Here is a 22051-nt window from a genome sequence, read left to right as displayed (position 1 = left end):
TTCCTAGCTTGGCATTAAAATCCACCCAGGACAATTTTAAGGTCTTACCTGGGACACTGTTCATATGGTTTGTCCAAAAGCTCGATGAACATATCCTTGGTGCTATCATCCTTCTCTTCTGTTGAAGGATTGTATTTTTAAACGGTTTTTGAAATATTCAAAATTTCTCAACAGCGACCTTCTAAAACTAAAAAATAAAACTTTCAAACAGTTTTGCTTAGAATCAGTGGGTTTCGTCATACTAGTCACCAAATTACATTTTAATTATCAACAAAAACCTCGGAATTGAAAAAGTGGAAGAACTAGAAGTATAACTTAAAAAACAATACAAAAGAAAACTTGAGACTTTAAAAATAAAATTACTCCGAAAAACTTTCAAAATTTTATCTGGAAAGTTCTTCTGCTCATAAATTGTCTATGTTTGAAATCACTTGAAACACTCACCACAAAAATAGATAAGAAATTCTTGGTTTTTTTCGATAAATTTATTTATTAAGAGAAAGATTTCTATAGAATAAATTTAAATAAAATAAGTCTATTTAAATAATAATCTTATAGTTTTTGTTGTCTTGCAGTTAATTTATATACAAGGTGACCAATGCTAAAAGTCTCTAATATTTAAATATAAATTTATTTTGTATTTAATATTTTTTTGTTTATTGTCCATTTATTGAATCGTACTTTGTGGTGGTGTCAATGGAGTCCAATTTTCAGTTCTTTGATTGTTATTATTATTGTTGTTATTATTATTATTATGTGGAGAAGAGGAATCAAGCTTCGATGATGAATTCTTGAGACTCGAACATTCCAATGTCAAAACAGAACTTTCTTCAGATTCTTTGTAAAGAGATGATGTATTATTTTCTTCGATCGGTTTAGGAACATCAATTGGTTCGAGTGGGTGGTTATAAGTGCTATAAGTTGAATGTTAACAAATTAAAGAACTTCAACAACTTTTTATACAAGTAGCAAACCTACCACATTTCTGAAACCAATGGAATGTACTCCGGTTGATATGAATAGGCGTTCTGATAGAGTCCATATTCGGTTCCATTGTAGAATGAACTGCTGGGGTAAGTGAGACTAGCAGGTGGATTCAAGACATTTGTATAAAGCTGATGAGATGGTGAGGCTGGAGTAGGGTGGTAAATTTGATGGGCCCCAGTGCCATAGGGTTGGGGAGACGAGCCCGTGCCGTTTTGATAGATATCAGTTTGATTGCCAGCTGAGCTATATTGAGGATGTGATGTCAAGTGGTGTATTGTGTAGCCTGGAGATGGACTTGCGTAACTAGGTGATCCATTTGATGGAGTTGGTGATGCATTCGAGGCTGACAAAATAGAAACAAATTTTATATTTATAAGTTCTAAGTTAAAAGACAAAACTGAAAATGTCTTACTTATGGGAGAGCTTGGATTTGGAGGTGTACTCCAGTAGCTGCCATTACTTTGCCAACTCGTTGGATATGAGAAGACAGTTGTTGTTGATGATTCAACAGGAACAAATCCAGATTGCGAGTGAGTGGAGATTGGTGTTGTTGGTGGGGGAGTGCTGGGATTGCTAGGCGCACCCGATACAATTCGGGGTCGTGCATAGGGAGCAGGTCTGGCAGCTCTTTGGGGATGCCGCGTGTACCGATCACAAGAGTTAACCGACATTTGTGAATGCGTCGGGGGATAATGTGTTGGCGGTGGAATGAACCATCCGTAATGGGCATCATGACTGTATATCGAATCAGGACGCTCCTAAATTAAAAACAGTTTCTATGTTAATAAAAGAAAACTTTTTTATAAAGTCTTATGGACGGTACCTTAGCATCTAAAAAGGCCTTAGCAAAAGGATTATATTTAATTTTCAATGAAGTTACTTCCTCATTTTGATAAGCTGTAACAGCTATAAATTGTGTTTCTGGAAATGGATATGTAACAACATGTCTCTGATCCGAGCCCACTCGAACCAAATGTACACGTGGCTCATATTTGTGCAGAGAATTTAACATGATCTATAAAAGAAGAAACATTGAGTCTGATGTTGAAGAAAATAAGAGAAATATAAAAATTACCTGCCCATTTCCGTTTGTTTTATTTGTTAATTTAACTTTGGCAAATGAAATTGGTTCTTTCATCCAATGGGCACCAAAATTTGGAGACTCTGGATGAACATAAATTGGATTTGATGGTGGAACTTCTGCTTTACCTCCGGGAACCTTTTAAAAACTTGGTGTTAAATGTGAACATTAATTAGTGCTTCGTGTAGGTACTTACCCATTCTCCATTAACATATTTCCATCGATGACTATCAACTTGAACAAATTCAAGAAGTATCGTATACATTGCAGCTGGATCTAGGCCTGTGGTTGTAACTTTTACAACAGGGAACATTCGCCTGGAAACAAAAATATAGAGAAATGTTACAATCGAAATTGACTTAAATTTATTAAAAATATCCCAAAATTAACGAAACTTTTGAATTAACAGGCATTTTATTATTTGAAGAACTGTTAATCCAAAACAAAAGGTTTCATCATAATAGAAGGTTGTCTTTAGAAAATTGTGATAATTGCTTTAAAAAAATTGCGACGTAGCTAAAAAATACTGGAGAGCTTAGTATTCATTAAAGTTATTAACTACTTTTCCCTAAGAGAGAAAAAGCGCCCAAGTCAACCCTAATGATCTACGACCTAAGTCTATCATCATTTCCTCTGAAGACCTTAGGAAGATTGATTGATTTCTATTAAAGGTCAAGTATTGATACAAGATTTTTGTCTATGTCTCAACATGCCTACGGTAAAGGTAATTCGGTGGAAACTGCATTAGTATGCACCGCATGGAATACTCCCTCCATCTTATAGAGTTCTCTATGGTTGCTCTACTTGACATCGAATGCGCTTTTAACAACGTAGACACGTCTACAATTAGATCTGCAGTAACATCCCTGAACTGAGAAAGTTGTCTTGGGGAGTTAATTCATTTAATGCCGGAGTGCCAACTAGTAGAATAAGTAACTCAAAACTGGGCAGCTCTTTTGCTAGAAGATTCGTTGGTAGAGGCACAAGGTGGTGTTCTATATCTTCTCCTCTTGAACATGGTGAAAAATGAAATCTGGATGCGGAGGGTTTAAATGTGATTGCCTATTTGGATTACGTTGATATAGCGGTTTCATTAAAGCATCTCAACACCCAAAACTAACTCTTACAAAACACCTTAGACAAACTAATATTATTTTGGGCTGATCGGTTTGCACTGGATGTCAATCCACACAAAGCCGGTCCTATTTTCGGGGAAATACAAAAATTCATATTTTAATTATTTTATATCTTGCTATATATTAAAGGTATCCAATTGTAGTTTTCAGATTAGGTACTTGGGTCTTATTTTAGACAAAAGACTAAACTGGAAACGTTATATACAAGGCAGTATGCTGCATTGCTTTAGTTGCCAATGTATAAGAGGATTAATGCGTACGATCGCATCTACAGCACTGGGTGCCCTATTCTTCCTAATACCTCTTGATATACTTAACAAACAAATAGCTGCAAACTCTGCTATTTGCCTCAAAGCTTCATCGTAGTGTGTAAACAAAAACATTGGCCATATTATAAATATTTAGAATAAATTCCAAAGCACACAGACTACAACATACCCCAACTGCAAAATTCCTGATTTCTATACCTTTCAAATCTTTTGGCGAGGATAGGGCATTCCTGGAAGACGAGTCAGTTCACTTTTACACATATGGATCAAAAACAATTACAGGGGTTGGTGAAGGTGTGTACTCCGAACGAATGAAATTAATTCTCTCATTCCGCTTTCCCAATCATTGTAGCGTGTTCCAGGCGGAACTTTTGCCGATAAAAGAAGTCTTGTCCTGGCTTAAAGAAAAGTCATTATAAACATCTGATAAATGTATTTTCAGATAGTCAGGCAGCTCTGTCTCTACAAACGCTTTTACAGTCCATAACTATCGATCATCTCTAATTAAGATGGCACAACAGTTTAACATTCACCTTTGCTGGGTGCTGGGCCATAGAGACATTTCTGGAAATTGAAAAGCAAATGAAGTCGTCAGAAATGGCACAGTTAAACCAATTCTATCACGTTTGGCTAATGCTGGCATACCATGTTAACTATTGCTAATGCAATACGGTTTGAAGAAGCCAAACATCAAGTAGAATAATATCTCCACGTGTCAGGTCACGATAAACATCTGACCTTCACTATATGTATTTAAAGCACTCAAGTTCCTTGCTATCTCTATTTTAAATGACTTTTGAAGAAGCTGTATGGATGAGGAAAAAGACGAAACAGTTCTCTACCTCCTCTGTACATTCCTTGCTCCAGCTCAATAACTCAAGATTCTTCTAGGAGAATTCTTCTATAATGATCTAAACGATCTCAATAATACTAACATAATCAGTCTTTCACGTTTCGTAAGAGACTCAAGCTCGTTTCATTGAGCCCCTTATTCATGTCGTATCACACTAAGGCCATTAAAGTGGAGTGTGTCCTACTCCATCACAGACGCCACTTTAACCTAGCCACTTTAGAAAAGGAATAAGTATTGTTTCTTTAATATAAAAAATAGAAGTCGAGATATAAGTATGTATGTACATACATAATTGTAGCTTTTCTTAAGAGTTTTTTGTAGAAAATTATGTTTTTGTAGTAGAGCTTAGTGAAGTAAAGTTCCAAATTTAAAGTTTATGAAAATAAAATTTGCATATCACTGCTTAAAAGTTTGTTGCTTAGAAAACTACTCTTAACTGAGTACTGGGCCAAGAACATAACATGAAACGCGCACTAAAAACTCATCAACTTTTGACCAATAGATGATGCATTGAGGCGATCTTTTAAGCCATTAAGTTTATACAGTTAAGTTGTATAAGTAAAGATTTCATCTAAAGATTTGTTAGTAATTTAACGATATTCGCCAAAATGCGGTTGGATGTCAAAAACAATGCTTTAAATTATTTTTATAAAGTCTTTTCTGAGAGAAAAAACAAAAAATGATGTTCTTAAGAAGAAACCTTGAAAAAGAGATCGTCAATTTGATATTAAGTTGCCTGCTCTCGTCTTCAATTCTTCTTATTTTGTTTGACATAAATAGTGTAAGACTTTCTTAGCTTTTTTTAAATTGATTTTCTATTAAGTATTAACACTTTTAAGACCTTACAAAATTTAAGAAATCTACTGTTTGATGTGAATTTGCTTTGGATGATCTAGAACTGAGAATTAAACACAAATTTCAAGAACATATACGTCCCACTGTACACTCACACGTTCTTAGAGCCAAAATGAAAAAACGATCATAAATTTCATGTATGGGTGTCGTTTTATTTATCTCAATTCCTAACAAAGTTGGTATGGAAGAATATGTAAGCATTTTATGAATAATATAATCTTTCTTTATTTTCATGAATATTCAGTCATAAAACCTAAGCTTTATGAAAAATTAATTCATGCATTTTATGACAAAGTATTGAGAAAATAATGACCGATTTATTTTTTTCATGAAAGCAGCACATGGTTTTAAGGAATGCAGTCATAAAATCTAGGGTCATAATTTTGGGTTTTATGTAAAGGTTTCATAAATTTTAAGAAAAGTTCATGCGTTTTATGTAAAGGTTTCATAAATTTTAAGAAAAGTTCATGCGTTTTATGAATAGGTATTTATAAAATCAAAGACTGATCCATAATTTTCATGAATGCTGTACATAGTTTTTAGAAATGTATTCATAAAATCTAGGGACATATTCATAAGTTATATGTATAGCAATTGCATAAAAATCACATTACATGAACTTAATTCATGTAACTTAAGTGTGCAAACATTGGATTTAGGAATATCAAATACCTACATTTTATGAATGAATCATAAAACACAGAAATAGTTCATGCTGTATGAATGAATTAGTACAACTATACCTAAATTACATAAATGCGATGTTTAGCTCGTTTTTTATGTATTTAGACATGAAAAACAGGCACATATTCATGAAAATAATGTACCTTTTTGGTTCAGTGTAGTACCCTTGGCATGATGTTGAGTGTGTTGGACTGTGCCAGAGGTCTTGGGTTCGATCCCTGCCTATGCCATTTAAAGTTTTTTTCACTGGTACTGCCTCTTGCGAGTAATTGACAAATTCTCCAAGAGTAATTCTTGTCATGAAAAGTGCTTACTCAAATAAGCGGTTCGGATTCGGCTTAAAACTGTATTATCCCTCCATCCCTAACAACAGTACTCGCACACTGTACTGATTGAGAGTTGTAGGTCACTAGGCCTTAGTTCTCATAAAACTGTTGCGCCATCAAATTATTTAATTCATTATTTTTAAATGTCCCAAAAACAGAAAAAGTGACACTTTCGTAAAACTAATTAAAAAACATGATGAACACTTCAAATCTATTAATTTAATATAAAAACTTTGAATCTCTCGAAAATTTAAGTGAAAAGAGATTCTGTAACGTTTGATTACCATTGAAAGTTTTTTCCCAACTTATTTTTATTTGTTTACCTCAATTTATTTTTTTTTAATTTTTAGACAAATGATGTACTGAAATGCACCTATTTCCTGAAACTCAAGAAATACACGTTTTACTCTCTACAATTTTTTTGATTCCTTTATAATGCAAATATTTTCAAAAGGTTCATTCAAAACTTTTTTAGAATTTGTCTTCTAGCATTATCTCCAATCTACGAGTATGCAGACTGATAACGACAGAAATAATAACAAATTTAATTGTCAGTTTAGCCCTTAAAATATGTAAAAGCAAAGTTTAAATACATATTATTTAAATTTTGTCAGCCTCCTTTAGAGAGCAGCAAAAAACATTTTTAAGCAATGTTCAAAAATTCATCTTTATGTTAAGTGTTTGACCCTTGACCTACCTAAAGGTCAGAATTGGATTATGCACAACAATCGACTCGACGTAAATCTGACACTAAAAAAGTGCAATTTGACATCGTTAAATATCTTCTTGTTTAACCTTTTGTATGTCTAATTGGTGCATTTTTACTTAAAATTCTTAGGAATCTTTTGTTAGTCGATTACAGACAAAGAATTTAATTTAAAATTTAACCACTTTTCACCGAGAACTTATCAATATTTTATTTAAGGTAAAATATTAATATTAAAAAATATACCTTATTTTTAAATGAAATTCTCTTTAAACTTAAGTATTCCGAAGAAAAAATAAATATTTTTCTGGACTGGCTTTTACGTCTTTATGATCTGTCTTTAACGGCTATTTCCAGAACCTATTTCTAGGAATTTATATTTTCCCAGTACTTCCTTCATATGTATAATGCGCTTGTTTTGGATAAATAAAAATAAAACAAACAATACACGGTCCAGTGATGTTTGAAGTATTGTCTTAAAGAAAAATAAAAAAAAGAAAAAATCGTGCATTACAAGTATCTGCATATATGTAAGTATCTATTCTGATGCAACGGCAGTATCTATGTTCGCATCGCAAAATATATTTACATTTAAGCGTTCTCTCTGCACAACTAATTAGCGTCTAGTGAGTGAGTTAGCCGATTTAACAAACAATCACTAACCACTTTAGTGGTCATTGTATAATGAAAAGTACCTAAACTTCTATACTCGTACACATATAATTAAAAAGTGTGATTTTATTTTTCTTAAACAAAAAAAAAAAAACAAAAAAGATGCATGCAATGCACATCATGCATATTAAAATATGTAGTTCTAAGGGCACAAACTAATAAGCTTCGAAAAAGCCTGTTTTTTTATTTACCTTCCGTTTTTAGTAACGATCATTTCATTTGTTAAATTTTGAAACCGAAGCCATAGTTCCCGATCGTCCAATGTTACATGAAGATTTCTGTCCAATCCGGGACTACGTGTTGGGCCGCTATGGCTACTGCCATTCGATGATGTAGGTGTTGAATTTCCAAGAACCACTGGATCAACAGCCGATAGGATATGAGATGTAGCCATATCTTCTGAAAATAAATACAAATAAATATTAAACTCAAATTGTTCCACGAAAATGTTTTAGATTTGAGTTTGGTCTTATCAAGAATAAGTTTTAAACAAATAATTGAAAAAGTTATAGAAAAGTAATTGAATTGTTGAAGCTGTTTTAAAAGGTTATTTTTCTTCATATAGGACTTTAAAACACAACATTCCCGACGGGTGTGTTAAACAAGAGGTTTTAGTTTGGAAATATAAATATATGTATAACAAGATATATTTCTAGATGTTTCAAGGAATATTTAAAACAAATTTGCAAAAATATGAACCCTTAGCTCTTATTAAAATATAAGATGCTTTTCCGTTTTACAGATGTATGGTATTTGCGCCCTATATAACGTGTTTAAGAGCTTAAAGAATTAAATTAATACACAGTGTATTCCCTTTTAGTTGACTTCTTCTAAGTCGAAACTCGCTACTAACAAATTCTTTGGATTATTGGACTATTTTCAATCCATCTAAGTCCATTTTTTTGTGTGCAAACTTTAAAAGAAAAGAACTTAATTATCAGTATGGCAGGTAATGCATTCTTTATGTGAAGTAAATTATTAGTTTTTACAATTCAATGAAAGCTTTCAGATAAATTATTGCAAGGAGAAAATTGAAAACATTAGATCTTTTCACAAAGATCCGTTTAATTGAAAATATTGGGAAGGGAGTTAAAAAGAAAAGGAAAATTGCTGAAGATTTTGGCTTTCCCAAGAGTACTCTTCGATATGGGCTGAAAGAGAAATTAAGCACTACGCAAGGTTGTGCTAATAGTAGTGCTAACCTTAAGCGAAACAAATTTTGTGAGTATGAAAGTGTTGACAGAGCTGTTTTCAAATATTTTAAAAGTATTCGTGGCAATAGTTTACCGGTAAGCTGTAAAATTTTTAAAAAGATATCCATGGAATTTTCAGACATCTTAGGATTTCCTTAGTTTAGATTTAATTTAAATAGTATTTAAACCTTTTTAAATTTTTGTCTAGTTAACGTGCTTCTGTTGATTATAATAAAGCCAATGAATGGAAACCACAGATTTCCGAAGCTATCCGAGGATTTAAACCGAACGACATCTTTAATGTACATGAAATGGATTTTTTACAAATCTTTGCTGACGCATACTTTGATTTTGAAAGGGAAAATGTGTTGGAAGGAAGCACACTAAAGATAGAGCCATAATGCATCAATAAAAAAAAATACTAATTTTTTAAATAATTTTCTTGAGACAATAATGAATTACAGACATGAATTAACGAGGCATAGAAGTAATAAGCTTTTGTTTATTTATTCAATATTTGTATTTATTGATTGTTATCATTCTTATATTCAATAAATAAAAATTATCTCTCTAACTAAAATGTTTTAAGAACTCCTTCAAACTTGAACTTATTACGAAATCTCGTAAAATTTCGACTTAGAGTGAGTAAACTGTATTTTATAGATTGTTATTTGAAAATAGGTTGTACTAAAAGTGGTAAGTGGGTAGTACCCGTGGCATGATGGTTGATATAAAACTAGACGTGCTCATATTTCGTACTTATATTTAAATGAGGAGTTTCTTTTATATGTCTTGATAAGAAAATGTTAGTAATTTGGGTACTATGAACTATGATGCTAGATCACGTTTTAAGAAGAAAACAATGAGTACAAATTTTGTCAATACGGAATTTGACTATTAAGAAAGAAACATCTGTTTCCGACGGTTCAAACTTTTAAGACTCTACCAAAAGAAATGGCAAACTTTTGGTAACGGGGGTATGGAATAATAATATCATGCGATGCGATAGTTGAAGAAAACGGCCACTAAGTGAGAATAATTTTATACGAATTAATTTGAACACTTTCGCAATACAAATTTTGAATAGTTTATTAATCCAATTAGAAAAAAACAATTTTCATACAAAATTTACCAGTTGCTTTGCTTAAAGATGAACATATCAACTTATCTAATTTATGGACTTTCCAGAAATGCCTTCTTTATGGACATACAATGCAAAAATCGACATTATTTATTCTGAATAGCTTTAAGAACACAATTACATTTCAATTGAAATTGAAACTTATTTTAAACATGAATGCCATTGGTCTACACGTCGAAGACTTCGTTTAAACAATGCATTAAATATGGCCCAATTTATGTAGGGTATCCATTGTACCTTTTTAAAACCGGCCAATAAGTCACCATACGTCGGAGATACCAGGTTTCTACAAGTTTATTAAAAGTTTGAACAGCTGTCGGATTTTTGATCCCTTTTTCAAATTTCATAACATAATTCCTACTTGGGATCATGTTTCAAAAAGTACAAACCTGGCCTGTGAGATAGGCGTCACCTATTATGTAAGGCAAGTAGTGACCATAACATTTTGTTTGTTTTATTTTTTCCAAATTTTTTAATCTCAAGACCCTCAAGACACGGACTATGAGACTGGCCGACGACGTCACCAACGCACAGTGTGCGATGTGAGCAATCTAGGTTGACAAAATTATTTGGCGTTATAAGAAATATGGAAAACCACTTTTACGATCGTAATCTGATCAAAAAATAATAAACAACAAACTTTTCATTTTAAAATTGATTTTATTCGATATCCGAATCATCTGAATTCAAAATATCTGACGAAATGTTGGCCTGGCCTTCAACAGTTTGGGTATATTGTTGCAGAGAAGTGATATCTTCTAAAAGCTGCAGTACTTCTCCAGTTAACCTGTTTATTTTTTATCCATGGAGGAGCTCGCAAGCTTGTTGTAAGGGGATCAGACGTAAAAAGATGATGCTATTACGAGTATATCTTTCCCATGGAAAAGTACTTTGTGCACGGTAACAGGCATTGAATACCAAGAATATTCTGCAAGATATATAGTTCACGTGTTTCCTTGGAGCATTCATGGAACTTTTCAACATTTATTTTGGAGCCACAGTTCAGGCTCTCTAGTATAATATAAAACCGCTTGATAAGCTCTGAACTGACACCAGTTATCTCGGAAGATATTTCAGCATTCCTAAAAAATTTACGAGCCGTGTTGCCATCGTTCGTTGTGAAGGTTTGCTGTTTTGGCATATCGTTTCTTTTTTTCTCTAGGCCACGCACTTGCCACTTTTTAATTTCTGATATGTAAGAAATGTGGAGCAAACATTCGAAAAATCGTATCCACAAGTGAAGTGGGGATAGTCCAAAAGAGAGGAAGTTGGTATTCAAGGGCTTTTCTGCAATGCATTTAGGATTATTCGTTTCTGGAGCACAAGATAAAAAAGCCTAACAGATTTTTTCGTCAATCATGCAAAATATCATTATGCATTCAACAGATACTTCTGTATCACTTTTGTTGGAGGAAGATCTGCAATTTGGATTTGGATTTCAATAAGCGTTCATTCCCTAGTTATTTCAGCTGCTTCCTTAGCAAATGTAAATTTAATAGGACGACAATGTGTACCATCTTAGGTAAAGGGTTTTACCAAATTATATTTTTTAGATCGTCACCGCCTCAGTACAATTGTATAGGAACCATTGATATGCTGAATAAGCTTTCATCCGTGTTTTGCACTTTAGAAAGTTTTTGTCGATACCTAGATTGTTCAGCTCCATCACATCCCCACTTTATCATAGTTTTTATAGCCGAGTTTTTCCCAAAGTTCAAAGCTTGAAAAACTTCCTTTTGAACTTCACAAAGACGAATGATAGTGAAGAAAGATATTTTGGCTACTGCTAGTGCAGATAATTTTGAAGGCTCCTGAAAGGAAGACTCATGTGCTTTTTTTTAAATTTGTACTTCTTTGAGGAGAAACAGCAGACAATTGTCTCACAATTGAAGCCGAATCTCTTTCACCTTCGCTTCTTAATTTCATTTCTGTCGCCAACGACAGTTCTCCTCGACTTCTGTTTTTGATAAGATCATCAACCTTACGTCTAGACGAAAAACTAAATGAATTAATATCTTTTTGCGGTCTTCCTGGTTTTTTATTTTCACTATTTTGAGAAGTACTTGGAATCGCATCAGTCACAATGTAAGAAAATTGAAGACAATTTTGAAGCCATAAACTATTGTACTGCAAAAACCGGCCAATTTTTTGACACAAACGTCTTATTTTTATGGTTATTTCTTAAAGTGCTTAAAATATGATCCCTAATTGCATTAAATCTATTAGAGCTTGAGACCAAACATCAAAAATTGATCGACATGTTATTTCACTAGCCATTGTTTATAACGAACAATTCATTATTCGCAAACGTTGCAATATTTTGAATTCCTTCCTATTACCTTATAGAGTAAAGTTCGTAATGAGGATGGCCTTACAACGATATTCTGCGATGTAATAAAGGAAAAGTCTATCCTAAAAAACGTCCTTCGAAAGTTTCTTTAAACAAATAACTTACCAATTAAACAGTGCAAAGAAGACTTTTAAATTATTTTTGTAAAGAAATTTACCTTGATTTGTAAAGTTAATTAGTGATAAATAAACTGAGAAAAAAATAAGATTTAGGGCAAACAGATCAATTGCACTTATAACGAGAAATGAAGCAACTGATTGTTATTTTCTCTAGGTCAATATCTCAATACAATTAACAGTACCTTTAAGAAAGTAAACCGTTAAGTTTTGCTTCTTTTTTTGCTTTATATATTGAAATCTTAAATGCTCATTATTTATCTCATAGAAAATCAACAAATCGTGCAAAAACAAACATTTCGAAAATTTAATTTTGCCCACATAAATGGGATGGGTTTTCGTATTCTTTTTCAATAATTCCAAGTTTTTAAAATATAAAAATTATTTCCATGGTTTTAATACAAATTTTGAATTGTTAACTTATTAGTAACTTTGAGTTACTCATCATTCAATAGCATTGTGACCCGGGCCCGCATTTTTGTTCTTAAGTTTCCTTTTTATGTAACAGATTAAGTTCTAATATTTTTGGAGGAAAATATGCTCATTTTTTAAAACTTCTTTTATGAGGCCGGGTTTGATATCCCTATACATTTTGGTATCTCGTCAATAGATCTTTAAAATGTTTATAATTGATCTTACTGTTTGAACCGATATTTGCAAATTGGACTCCATGATCAAAACTCAAAACCAGAAAATACTCATCAAAGACCATCGAATAGTTTCCATAATTATAAAGCTTGGCTGGTATGTATCAGGAAGCTTTGCCGTATTTTTAAAAGTATCTATGAATAAAGGGTGTTAATTTATGTTATTCATTGATAAGCGAGTAACACTGATCTAAATAAAACTGTTAAACTTATAACTAGTTTTAAAGGTCGAAGTAAATTACAAAAAGAGGTTGGGACTACGAACCATATTAATGATTTCAAATTGTTAATAAAAGTTTTCAAATGGTATTTCTTAAACCAACTTGTCAATTAAAGAACTTCAAAAGCAGTCTTAAATTGATGTTTTACCTTTTTTAAAAACAATGGAGACGTTATCACTATTTCTGTAAATATGATTTAAATTTGTTTTAATGTTAACAAAAATAATTTGAATAAGATGAAATAAGTTTAAAGTGAATATCTTTCTTTGTTGTTTCTCATGATGTTTGAGTCGAAATCATTTTTTACCAGAAAACTTTTAATTGGAGTTAAGAAACGGCAATATCATTTTTTGTACATAAATCATTTAACCTGACAAATGTTGGTTTCAGTTGTTGTTACTATTTTTTAAATTTAAAATTCGAGGCCAAAAAGCTAACTCTATATCCATCTAAACTAAAATATATAAATTATCATATCATATGCAGTTTAAGATCAATAGCTTTAATAAATGAAACAATCAAATTTGTTTTCTGGTTAATTTTTATATAAAATATTTTAAAAACAGTTGCATTTAGGTAATGTTCAAAAAGATACATATGATAAAGCTTGCATACGTATATATTTACATATGTATATATCTGTTTGATATAATTCAAAACTTCGTGTTCTTTTGATTAAATATGTGGTTTTTTCTTTAAACAAATAAATACAAAAATTACAGATTGCCTCACACGAAATCAAATATTGAATGCGGCAACATTCAAGATTATACATACATCAACATAAATGATAAATCTAAAGGTAGTATAACTTCCAGAAGATTAATTGAATTCCGTTTCAAATGTTGTTTACTTAAATATATATCCGACCGTGCTCTCAGATGCCCCCATCAATGTATATAGTCTCCATTTTGAATTCATTTCGTGACTTAAATATTTGTTGTCCAACATTTATATTACTCGTAATATCCACACACAAATGTTATTCATATTCGTGTTTATAAATAATTTATTTTCAACTAAATTCTTATATTAGTTTAAACAATATAAGTTTTATTTTTATTTTGAATTTTTATAACAGTCATCCTCACACAACCGCCAAGCCCCCCCCCCCCTAATAATGATTTTGATTCATTTTGATTGACTTTGAACGTACAAGAGAGGTCATGAAGACTTGTTTTTCAATAAGCTTTGAAGAATCCATCCATCAGATCCCTTTTATTAAGAAATAAAATAAAACCGGCTTCTTTTTGGATTTTTAAGATTGGTTTACATGAACTCCTACATTCAATCAAATAGAAACATTTGTTTTAGGTCATAAATGGATGTACCTGAAACTAGAACCTTCTATAAACCAGTATACGACCTTTCAACCTATTTAGTTGTTCTTTAATCAAAACCAACAAAACTACCTTACTTTCAGCTTTATCTATACATTTTAGAAAATCAATTCGGCATTTCGAAAGTAAATAAGATGTCGGCTTTTATGTATATTTGACGTTTGCATATGGATAAGTAGCCTTTCATCAGAACCTTTAAGCCATATCAAAGCGCTGCGCGCATCACTATACACCATACATATGTATAGCTTTATAATTCTTCAAAGAGTACCGCAGAAAGCGGGCGTTGTGATCATAATTTTATTGATTTATTGCAGATTGTAAAATCTGTGCCATGAATGATGGTAATGCTGCATAGAATCTTTTAAATGCTGGTTTTTACATTTCTTCGGATTCGGATAGGAATATATGTATAAGATGGGATGAGTGTTTTTATAACCATCCTCTGGATGTATAGTCCAATAAATTCCATTCAATTTTATTTTTATAGCTTTTCTTTTTGTTTTGGCTTAATTTTTGAATAAGAGATTTCGGTGATGTTTGAATTTTAAAATTTGTTCGACTCTTTTTTATTTGAGTTTTCTTTTTATCAGGCAACAACATCAATTTCGGAAACACAATTCAAAGATAAGTGCCAAACACTGTGTAGTGTTATTGATTCCAGAATTTAAAAAAGGTTTTCACTTGTAATACGGTCCCCCTTAATTATTTTTTAATATCGATTGTGGACTTATTTTGGATTAAGTAAAGATGTAGAAATTATAATATTGTGAACCTCTTTCATGTACAAATTTTGAAGAGAAAAATTGATTGAGAAAGATCCGTCAAGTCTGGTGTGGTAACAGTGGGTTAATTTTTTCACAGAAGTTGCAGTGGTTCTGTTTCAAAGGCGCTCTGCATTCGAAACCGACTTATAAGCTCAATCAATTATTGTTTCAAATTATGGATTTCATTATAATATTAGGGATTGTCAAGCAATTAAAGGGTATACAATACGCGCTGGAATACTTATGGACTAAGGATGGTCCACTAAGGCTTGTTTAGACACTTAAAAAACGATCTAAGTAATTTGTCTCCAATGATTTTCGATTGTAATCCAGTTACTGAAAAAAAAATATGTATGGTTGTGCAACATTTTAAAGAACTAAAAAAAAATACTAAGATACTTACTAAGTATTCCAACATTCAATTATTGTGCTGACTGCATAGTAAAATACTAATTGTTTTTATCATAAAAGTGAAGCATCTGATCGCTTACACTTCGTAAATGGTTTAAACATTATAAATACTTCATCATTCATCAAATTTTGCACCAATAGCTCTCAAACTGTTCAATTTAAATAGTGTGGGCTTAGCGCCTAAATATATGCAAATAATATTCAATAAATGGTTGGAGAATGCATTATTTAAAAAATACGACCGAAAAATGTACAGTTATTTGTCAAATCTCGTGAATAGTGGGCATGTTCAGTCAACATAATGGACCTCAGTTAAAGTCAACTTCATTCCTTGAACGTAAAATAAGACCACGGCAGTTAGTACATTTTTCAAATGTCATTCATTTTGATCTTGGAACTTCACTTGACAATATTTTTATTGCAGAAACTACCAAAAACATTACCTACACAATAAACTCCTTACACAGGTTACAGGTTCTTCATAAATAGTGTTTTGTAAAGTCCTTTTTCACAAATAAAGGTTTTACACAAAACTTTAAATACAGTTATGCACTAAATAAATTAAACACAAAGTTTGAAGTTCAGTTTGAATAAAAAAAAAAGAGGCTGGGATGCGACCCACACTGATAACTTCCCAACCCGTCTGTCGATTTGTCTTGCTTAAAAGTTTGTCTATATGTACTTGTATCAATTTTTACCAAATTTGCGTACTAATTTTTGTAGATTTTTTTATGAAAAAACGGACTGCTGGATTTTTATATAAAAATCATTGAATATTGAAAACAATATTTTCTGTAAAATAAATAAGTTTGAAGCTAATATCTAAAATTTTTGAAAAGATATTTGAGTCGAAAATCAATTTTTACCAACTTTTATTAATTTTTTTTCGGTTTTTAATTTTTTGTAAAAAAACTGTCAATTCGATTCTTCTCAAAATTTTATCAGATTTCAAAAACATTGTTCTCCGTTGTTCAAAATTGTTTTGGAGATGAAATTATATTTTAGTCGTTAAATTTTGGAGGTGACAATTTTTTTTTCAGTTTTTTTGATTTATAAAAAAAACCGTTAGATAGATTTTTTTCAAAAAATATATATGTTTGGTATTAAGTTACAATATATTATATAAATTTTAATTCAAGTCTCTAACGTTTTTGGTTCGTAAGATATTTAGGGTTAACCAAAATTTTCACTTTTTTTTAAACTGCTATGGTAAAAAAAACCGACCACGCAATTTTCTTGAGAGCCCTTTCTGCATCTTTCTGCTTTATTATCTGTATAACAAAATTCATTTGGAGTCGATATCTCTTCTGGTTGTTGAGCTATGGACAACGAAAAAAACATCGCGAACGTACGGAGGTACGGACGTACGGACGTACGGACATACGGACGTAGGACGTACGAACGTACGTACACACGCACGCACAGACATCTTTCTAAAAATCTTTTATTTCGACTCTAGGTACCTTGAAACGTCAAGAAATGTCAAAATTTTCAATTTGACAAATCGGACCCATTACAATAACTTCCTATGGGAAGTTAAAAAACATAATCAGCTGACATTTTGGCGTAAGTAGTCTTGCTTTGATAGTAAGGGATATTTTTCTTGACTAACTTTCCAGTAAAATTTTTAATAAAGTTGCCTTAATTGGAAAGCAATTTTTTGGCAGCTGGCAAATTAGATACTAGAAACTTGCCTTACGTTCAAGTCCTTTATGTCGCCTTAACCTGACCGGTCACTGAATTTTCATATCAATAACATTGGCCATCAAGGTAATGTAGTACGTAAGATTATATATATATTTGTTTTAAGGTTTTTGGTTGCTTTTGTTCAAAATCAATCTATTACTTAAGGTTTTTCAGTTACAACCTTTTATGATTTGAAAAAATTCTTATATTAAGCGTTTTGAGGTTATGTGAATTCATGAGTTCGTTTTTTCCAATAATATACGTCACAATTTTCAAAATCCACAATACCTTAAATGTTCTTTTAAAAATTTTCATTTATCTTATTAATTTTTCCTCATTAGTTGCAAGTTTTCATCTGCCATACATTAACCTTAAATTATCGCTGAAGAACTTGGGCTAAAACGATTCTTTAAAAAAACGGTTAATAGTATAAAACCAATTTTTGATTTTATTACAAGTGCGTAGTTTTAAAGTTACCTATACAATCAAGTATTATGAAAACGCGTATTTCTAAGTTTAAAGCTTTAATCGGAGTTTGGATTCAGAATATGCACTAAAAATTAACTTAAAACGGACTGTTTAATAACATAAAGGAATTAAACGCAAGGTGATTCAAACATTTCATAACTAATTTAAGAAGAATATTAAAATTTTACTTTGCAAAATTATCATACAATTTTTTGTTAAGGGATATGTTGGGTCTTAATTTCGCCTTAAAATCCCAGTTTTTGGTTGTTTTTAGTATTTTTATGGAGGCATATTTTGAAACCCTGATATATTATAGAAAAATTTAAAGGGAAGACTCAGTTTGAGGAGATCTTGATCCCTTGAAAATGTATTGTTTTGTTTGTATTACAGAAAAAAGGATTTGAATTGTAAGGAACTTGAAACTTTGAAACCATTCTTATGCTTGAAAATGCCGATATTTTCTAAATGCTAAGCTATGACAAATAATAAATCTAATCATTCTTTTAGAGAAAAAAAGATTAATATTTCTCAAAACAAATTTTAATATAGATGTTGTCTTAACTTTCAATCATGACTTTGACTTTTTTTAAGTTTGTCTCCGACGGTCTTACTTATTTTTATAAATGATCTTTTGTCTGAAACTTCTAACCCACTTTATTGTTTCGCTGAAGACAGAACCTTCAGCTTTTCATATTTGCTTTTAGATTCACATCCTTCTTCTTGGGACGTGGACTACCAACGGAAGCGTATGATAAGCTCATTAAATTCTGATCTTGACAGCATGGGGAATTAAAAACCGTGTATGATTTAATGCTTCGAAAACTCAATACTGTCTACCGTCGCAAAAGCGTAACCCTCGCCCGCAACGCCACTATCTATGGATGATACTTGTATCGAGGGTGCTGAATATCTATCAGCTCTAGTTATGTGCATCATTAACCACTTCATTCGTCCAAAACTCGAGTATAATTCTCATATTTGGACTGGTGCTCCAATAACGTATTTGAAAGAAGAGTTTTATAAGTGATAGGCGATTACTGACACATTACCTTCTTTTGAACACTGGTTTCATGCCTATCATTTTTTTATCGAGATTTTTACCAACAATGCTCTAGCGAAATAAATAGCTAGTAATATTCCTCCCCTCAAACAATCCAACCGAAAATACCTGTACTTCTAGGAATGCTTATCAGTTTACCCTTGAGCCCAACTTCGGAAGTACTTTTAAGTATAGGGATTCTTTCTTTAGTCGCACTACACGAATGTGGAACGCTTTATGAGGCTCAATATTTCCCACTCGTTACAATGTGCAGACATTTTAAACCAATATGCATCGGCATCGCCTTTCTAATCCTGTCCTTGCTTCCCATAATTGCTCGCACTATCTTTAATCATTATAGGGTATTCATAAACCCTTTAGTGCGCGCTCAATATGAAAAAAAGTCTTATGACTTCGAAAATATCATTTCTAAAAGTCACTTCCTAAAGGCAATTCAAAAAGTGAATTGAATCAAATTCAGTTAACTTTTATCATTTAAAAGTCAATTTTAAATTCAAGTTATTTTTGAAAGGCAGTCTTTGAATGCAATCTTTGAATTTTTGAAGTCATTTGAATTATTCGTTTGCCTTAAATCATTTCAGTTCTTAAATCTTTTTCTTTTTTTTTCAATAAAACCATTCGATTATATAATGTTCACCTACATTAATTGACATTATTCATAAGACTAAATTCAAATGACTTTAAGAATTCAAAAGTCTACATTCAAATGACTTGCATTCAAAATTGAAAACAGAAAGTTAAAAAATTAAAAAGTTAATAAAACTGCAGTCAAATTGACTTTTTAAATTGCTTTTAGATCATGACTTTTAAATGACTTTAAAAATTCAAAAAGACTGGGAACAAATTTGCTTTGAGCCAACTGATGTTTCGAATTCACTTGAAGTCATGAATTTTAAAAATGGCTTAACTTTTATGTCGAAAAAGTCAAAGCCATATCACGAGTTTAAGCTTTTAGTTAAAAATGTTGACTTTAGTATTTGCAATTCTGCCGTCGGGACATTACTTTATGCAGTTCTTAAAAATGTCCAAATTTTAAGACATTAATAGTTGGTGTAGAAAAATGTGTGCTTAAACCCAACGAATAAAAAGGTTTTCAGCGGAAGAAGATACAAACAAATTAATTGACAATTTAGAAAACCCAATATTGGAAGTTATCAGTGTGGGTCAGAGTCACCCCAAAGCATGGTCTTTTACTTATTCCTTTTCTATGATACGGCTTATTGCTTTAGCTTATTGCTATGAAGCAAAGTCTATACTCAAATACACCGACTTACGAAATGTTACAATTATTTTGGGCTGAAGTTTATGAATTCACAAAAAATAACTTTTGATATTTTGAAATTGTAATTTGAAAAATGCAAAAAGTAGTAAAAATAGTTTTCCTAAACCATATTTTAGGACATACCATTAAATTAGGAGCACTAACGTTACTTAAAAATAAATCTAACTTACGCATCTTAAGTAATCCTTTGGAACTCAATATAAGTCTTCTGTTATTAATGTTTTGTAACTCGAATATTATTTTAAATTCATTAACCTAATTACAACACATTTTATTATTAAACCAATAAAAACCACATTCAATTTTAAATTAAATTTTATGCAAAATCATATAATTCATAAATATTAATTAAAATTATTGCATAAATATTTGAGTGATTAATTCCAATTCAATTGCATTCAAATTTCAATACTGCGACGAAGACGATATGAAATAAGCAATATAAATTCCTTAAACAAACCGTAATTAATTAGTGTATTTCTGTAAAATGATTAATAAACACAAGCCGTTATCACTATATTGTACCATCAGGTCGTATAATATTCGTATTCCCAATTAACAAATGATATTTTTTAGTTGTTTCATAAATAATAGCGCAAATTTTAAAATTGATATAGCAACGCACTTTTTATATTAACATCATGTTAATCCTTTTATTATGATGGCGATGTAAATTTTAACACGTACACAAAATTTTTTGACCAAATGACAAACTTGAACGCATACCGACTTTTATTTTTTTGACTTTATGCAATCAATAAATAAAATTTAATTCTTTTTGGGGGTAAATTTCTTGTAAAAATGTTTAAAATAACCGTCACTGCGATCGATCGCAAGAAATGGTGCACATCCGGCTGTTCACTTTGCAGATCACGTTATGGTTTCATATTTCTCGGTCTAAGGTGATCGTTTGTTTTCTCACCGGGGAATCATCATCTTCTTCTTCTTAGCGTTTTACTTTAACCCCACCTATCGGACTTAGCGCACACACGATCAGGTAAGGTTTCAACCAATCAATAAATCGTTTTGATTTCCTTTGGACTTGGTACTCGTTTTTTCTTAGAGCAAATATAACCCTCCTCTTTCGACGAACAGGTAGTTGATCTGCTGAGAAGATGAGTGACGCTGACGACGACGTGACGCGAGATACTTACCGTCCGTCACCGGCATCATCGCTCGTCCGAAAAGGTAAGGTACGCGAGTAAGGTAAATAAAGTGTCGATTTGATCTGAGTAAATCTCATGTGGAATATGACTTTTCACATAAAAGCCAATACACCAAGGAACACGTATTTACATATAGATTTTGTGTACCTTCTAAGTCCATGGGATATTTTTATGGTTTTGAGAGCTGTTTGACTCAGATTTAACTGGTAAATATTAGGTTAGACATATTCGAATATCTGTATGCGTACAATTTAAATTTAAATTAAAGAATTCCGTCACAATATTCAAGATATTTTATTAAGTTTATTTATTTTATTGATCTTCTTTTAGATCTTAAAGAAAAAAACATTTCCACAGGAATTTTCGTAAATAATTTCATTATCTTAAGTTTTGAAGATAGGTTTAAATGCTTATCTTAAAATTTGCAATAATGCTAGGTTATGTCAGATAAATACTTAGCCTACAAAGAAAAACCAGCATTTTGGAAAAAGTTTCCAACATAGTGTTCTTTTAACTACACACACTTGACCCAGCGATGCTCCAATTTCTTTAAGCCATCTTATAGATAGGTTTTCTTAAGGTTTGCAAAGTAAGCCTCCGTGGCGGCAACGACCTCCTCAACGCAAATATCTGC

At 31.6% G+C, this 22051-nt stretch overlaps 1 protein-coding gene across 2 annotated transcripts; it reads right to left on the bottom strand.

Annotated features, from left to right (window-relative positions):
- Window positions 1–541: 541 nt before the first annotated feature.
- On the bottom strand, window positions 542–20828 carry LOC129940870 (T-related protein). 2 transcript variants are annotated; one of them, XM_056049388.1, is made up of 8 exons: window positions 20422–20828; window positions 7761–7968; window positions 2265–2385; window positions 2063–2206; window positions 1811–2002; window positions 1400–1745; window positions 979–1330; window positions 542–914 (listed from the first exon to the last, which is right to left on the bottom strand). In XM_056049388.1, the coding sequence occupies exons 1-8, from the start codon at window positions 20423–20425 to the stop codon at window positions 668–670; spliced, it is 1614 nt and encodes a 537-aa protein (XP_055905363.1). In that variant the 5' UTR covers window positions 20426–20828; the 3' UTR covers window positions 542–667. The 2 variants fall into 2 exon arrangements, with proteins under 2 accessions (XP_055905363.1, XP_055905365.1); XM_056049390.1 differs by having other exon boundaries at window positions 7761–7965.
- Window positions 20829–22051: the final 1223 nt, after the last annotated feature.

Source organism: Eupeodes corollae, chromosome 1 (genome assembly GCF_945859685.1).
Source record: "Eupeodes corollae chromosome 1, idEupCoro1.1, whole genome shotgun sequence".
NCBI classification, from domain to species: Eukaryota; Metazoa; Arthropoda; class Insecta; order Diptera; family Syrphidae; genus Eupeodes; species Eupeodes corollae.
This window is presented reverse-complemented; position numbering and strand designations above follow the sequence as displayed.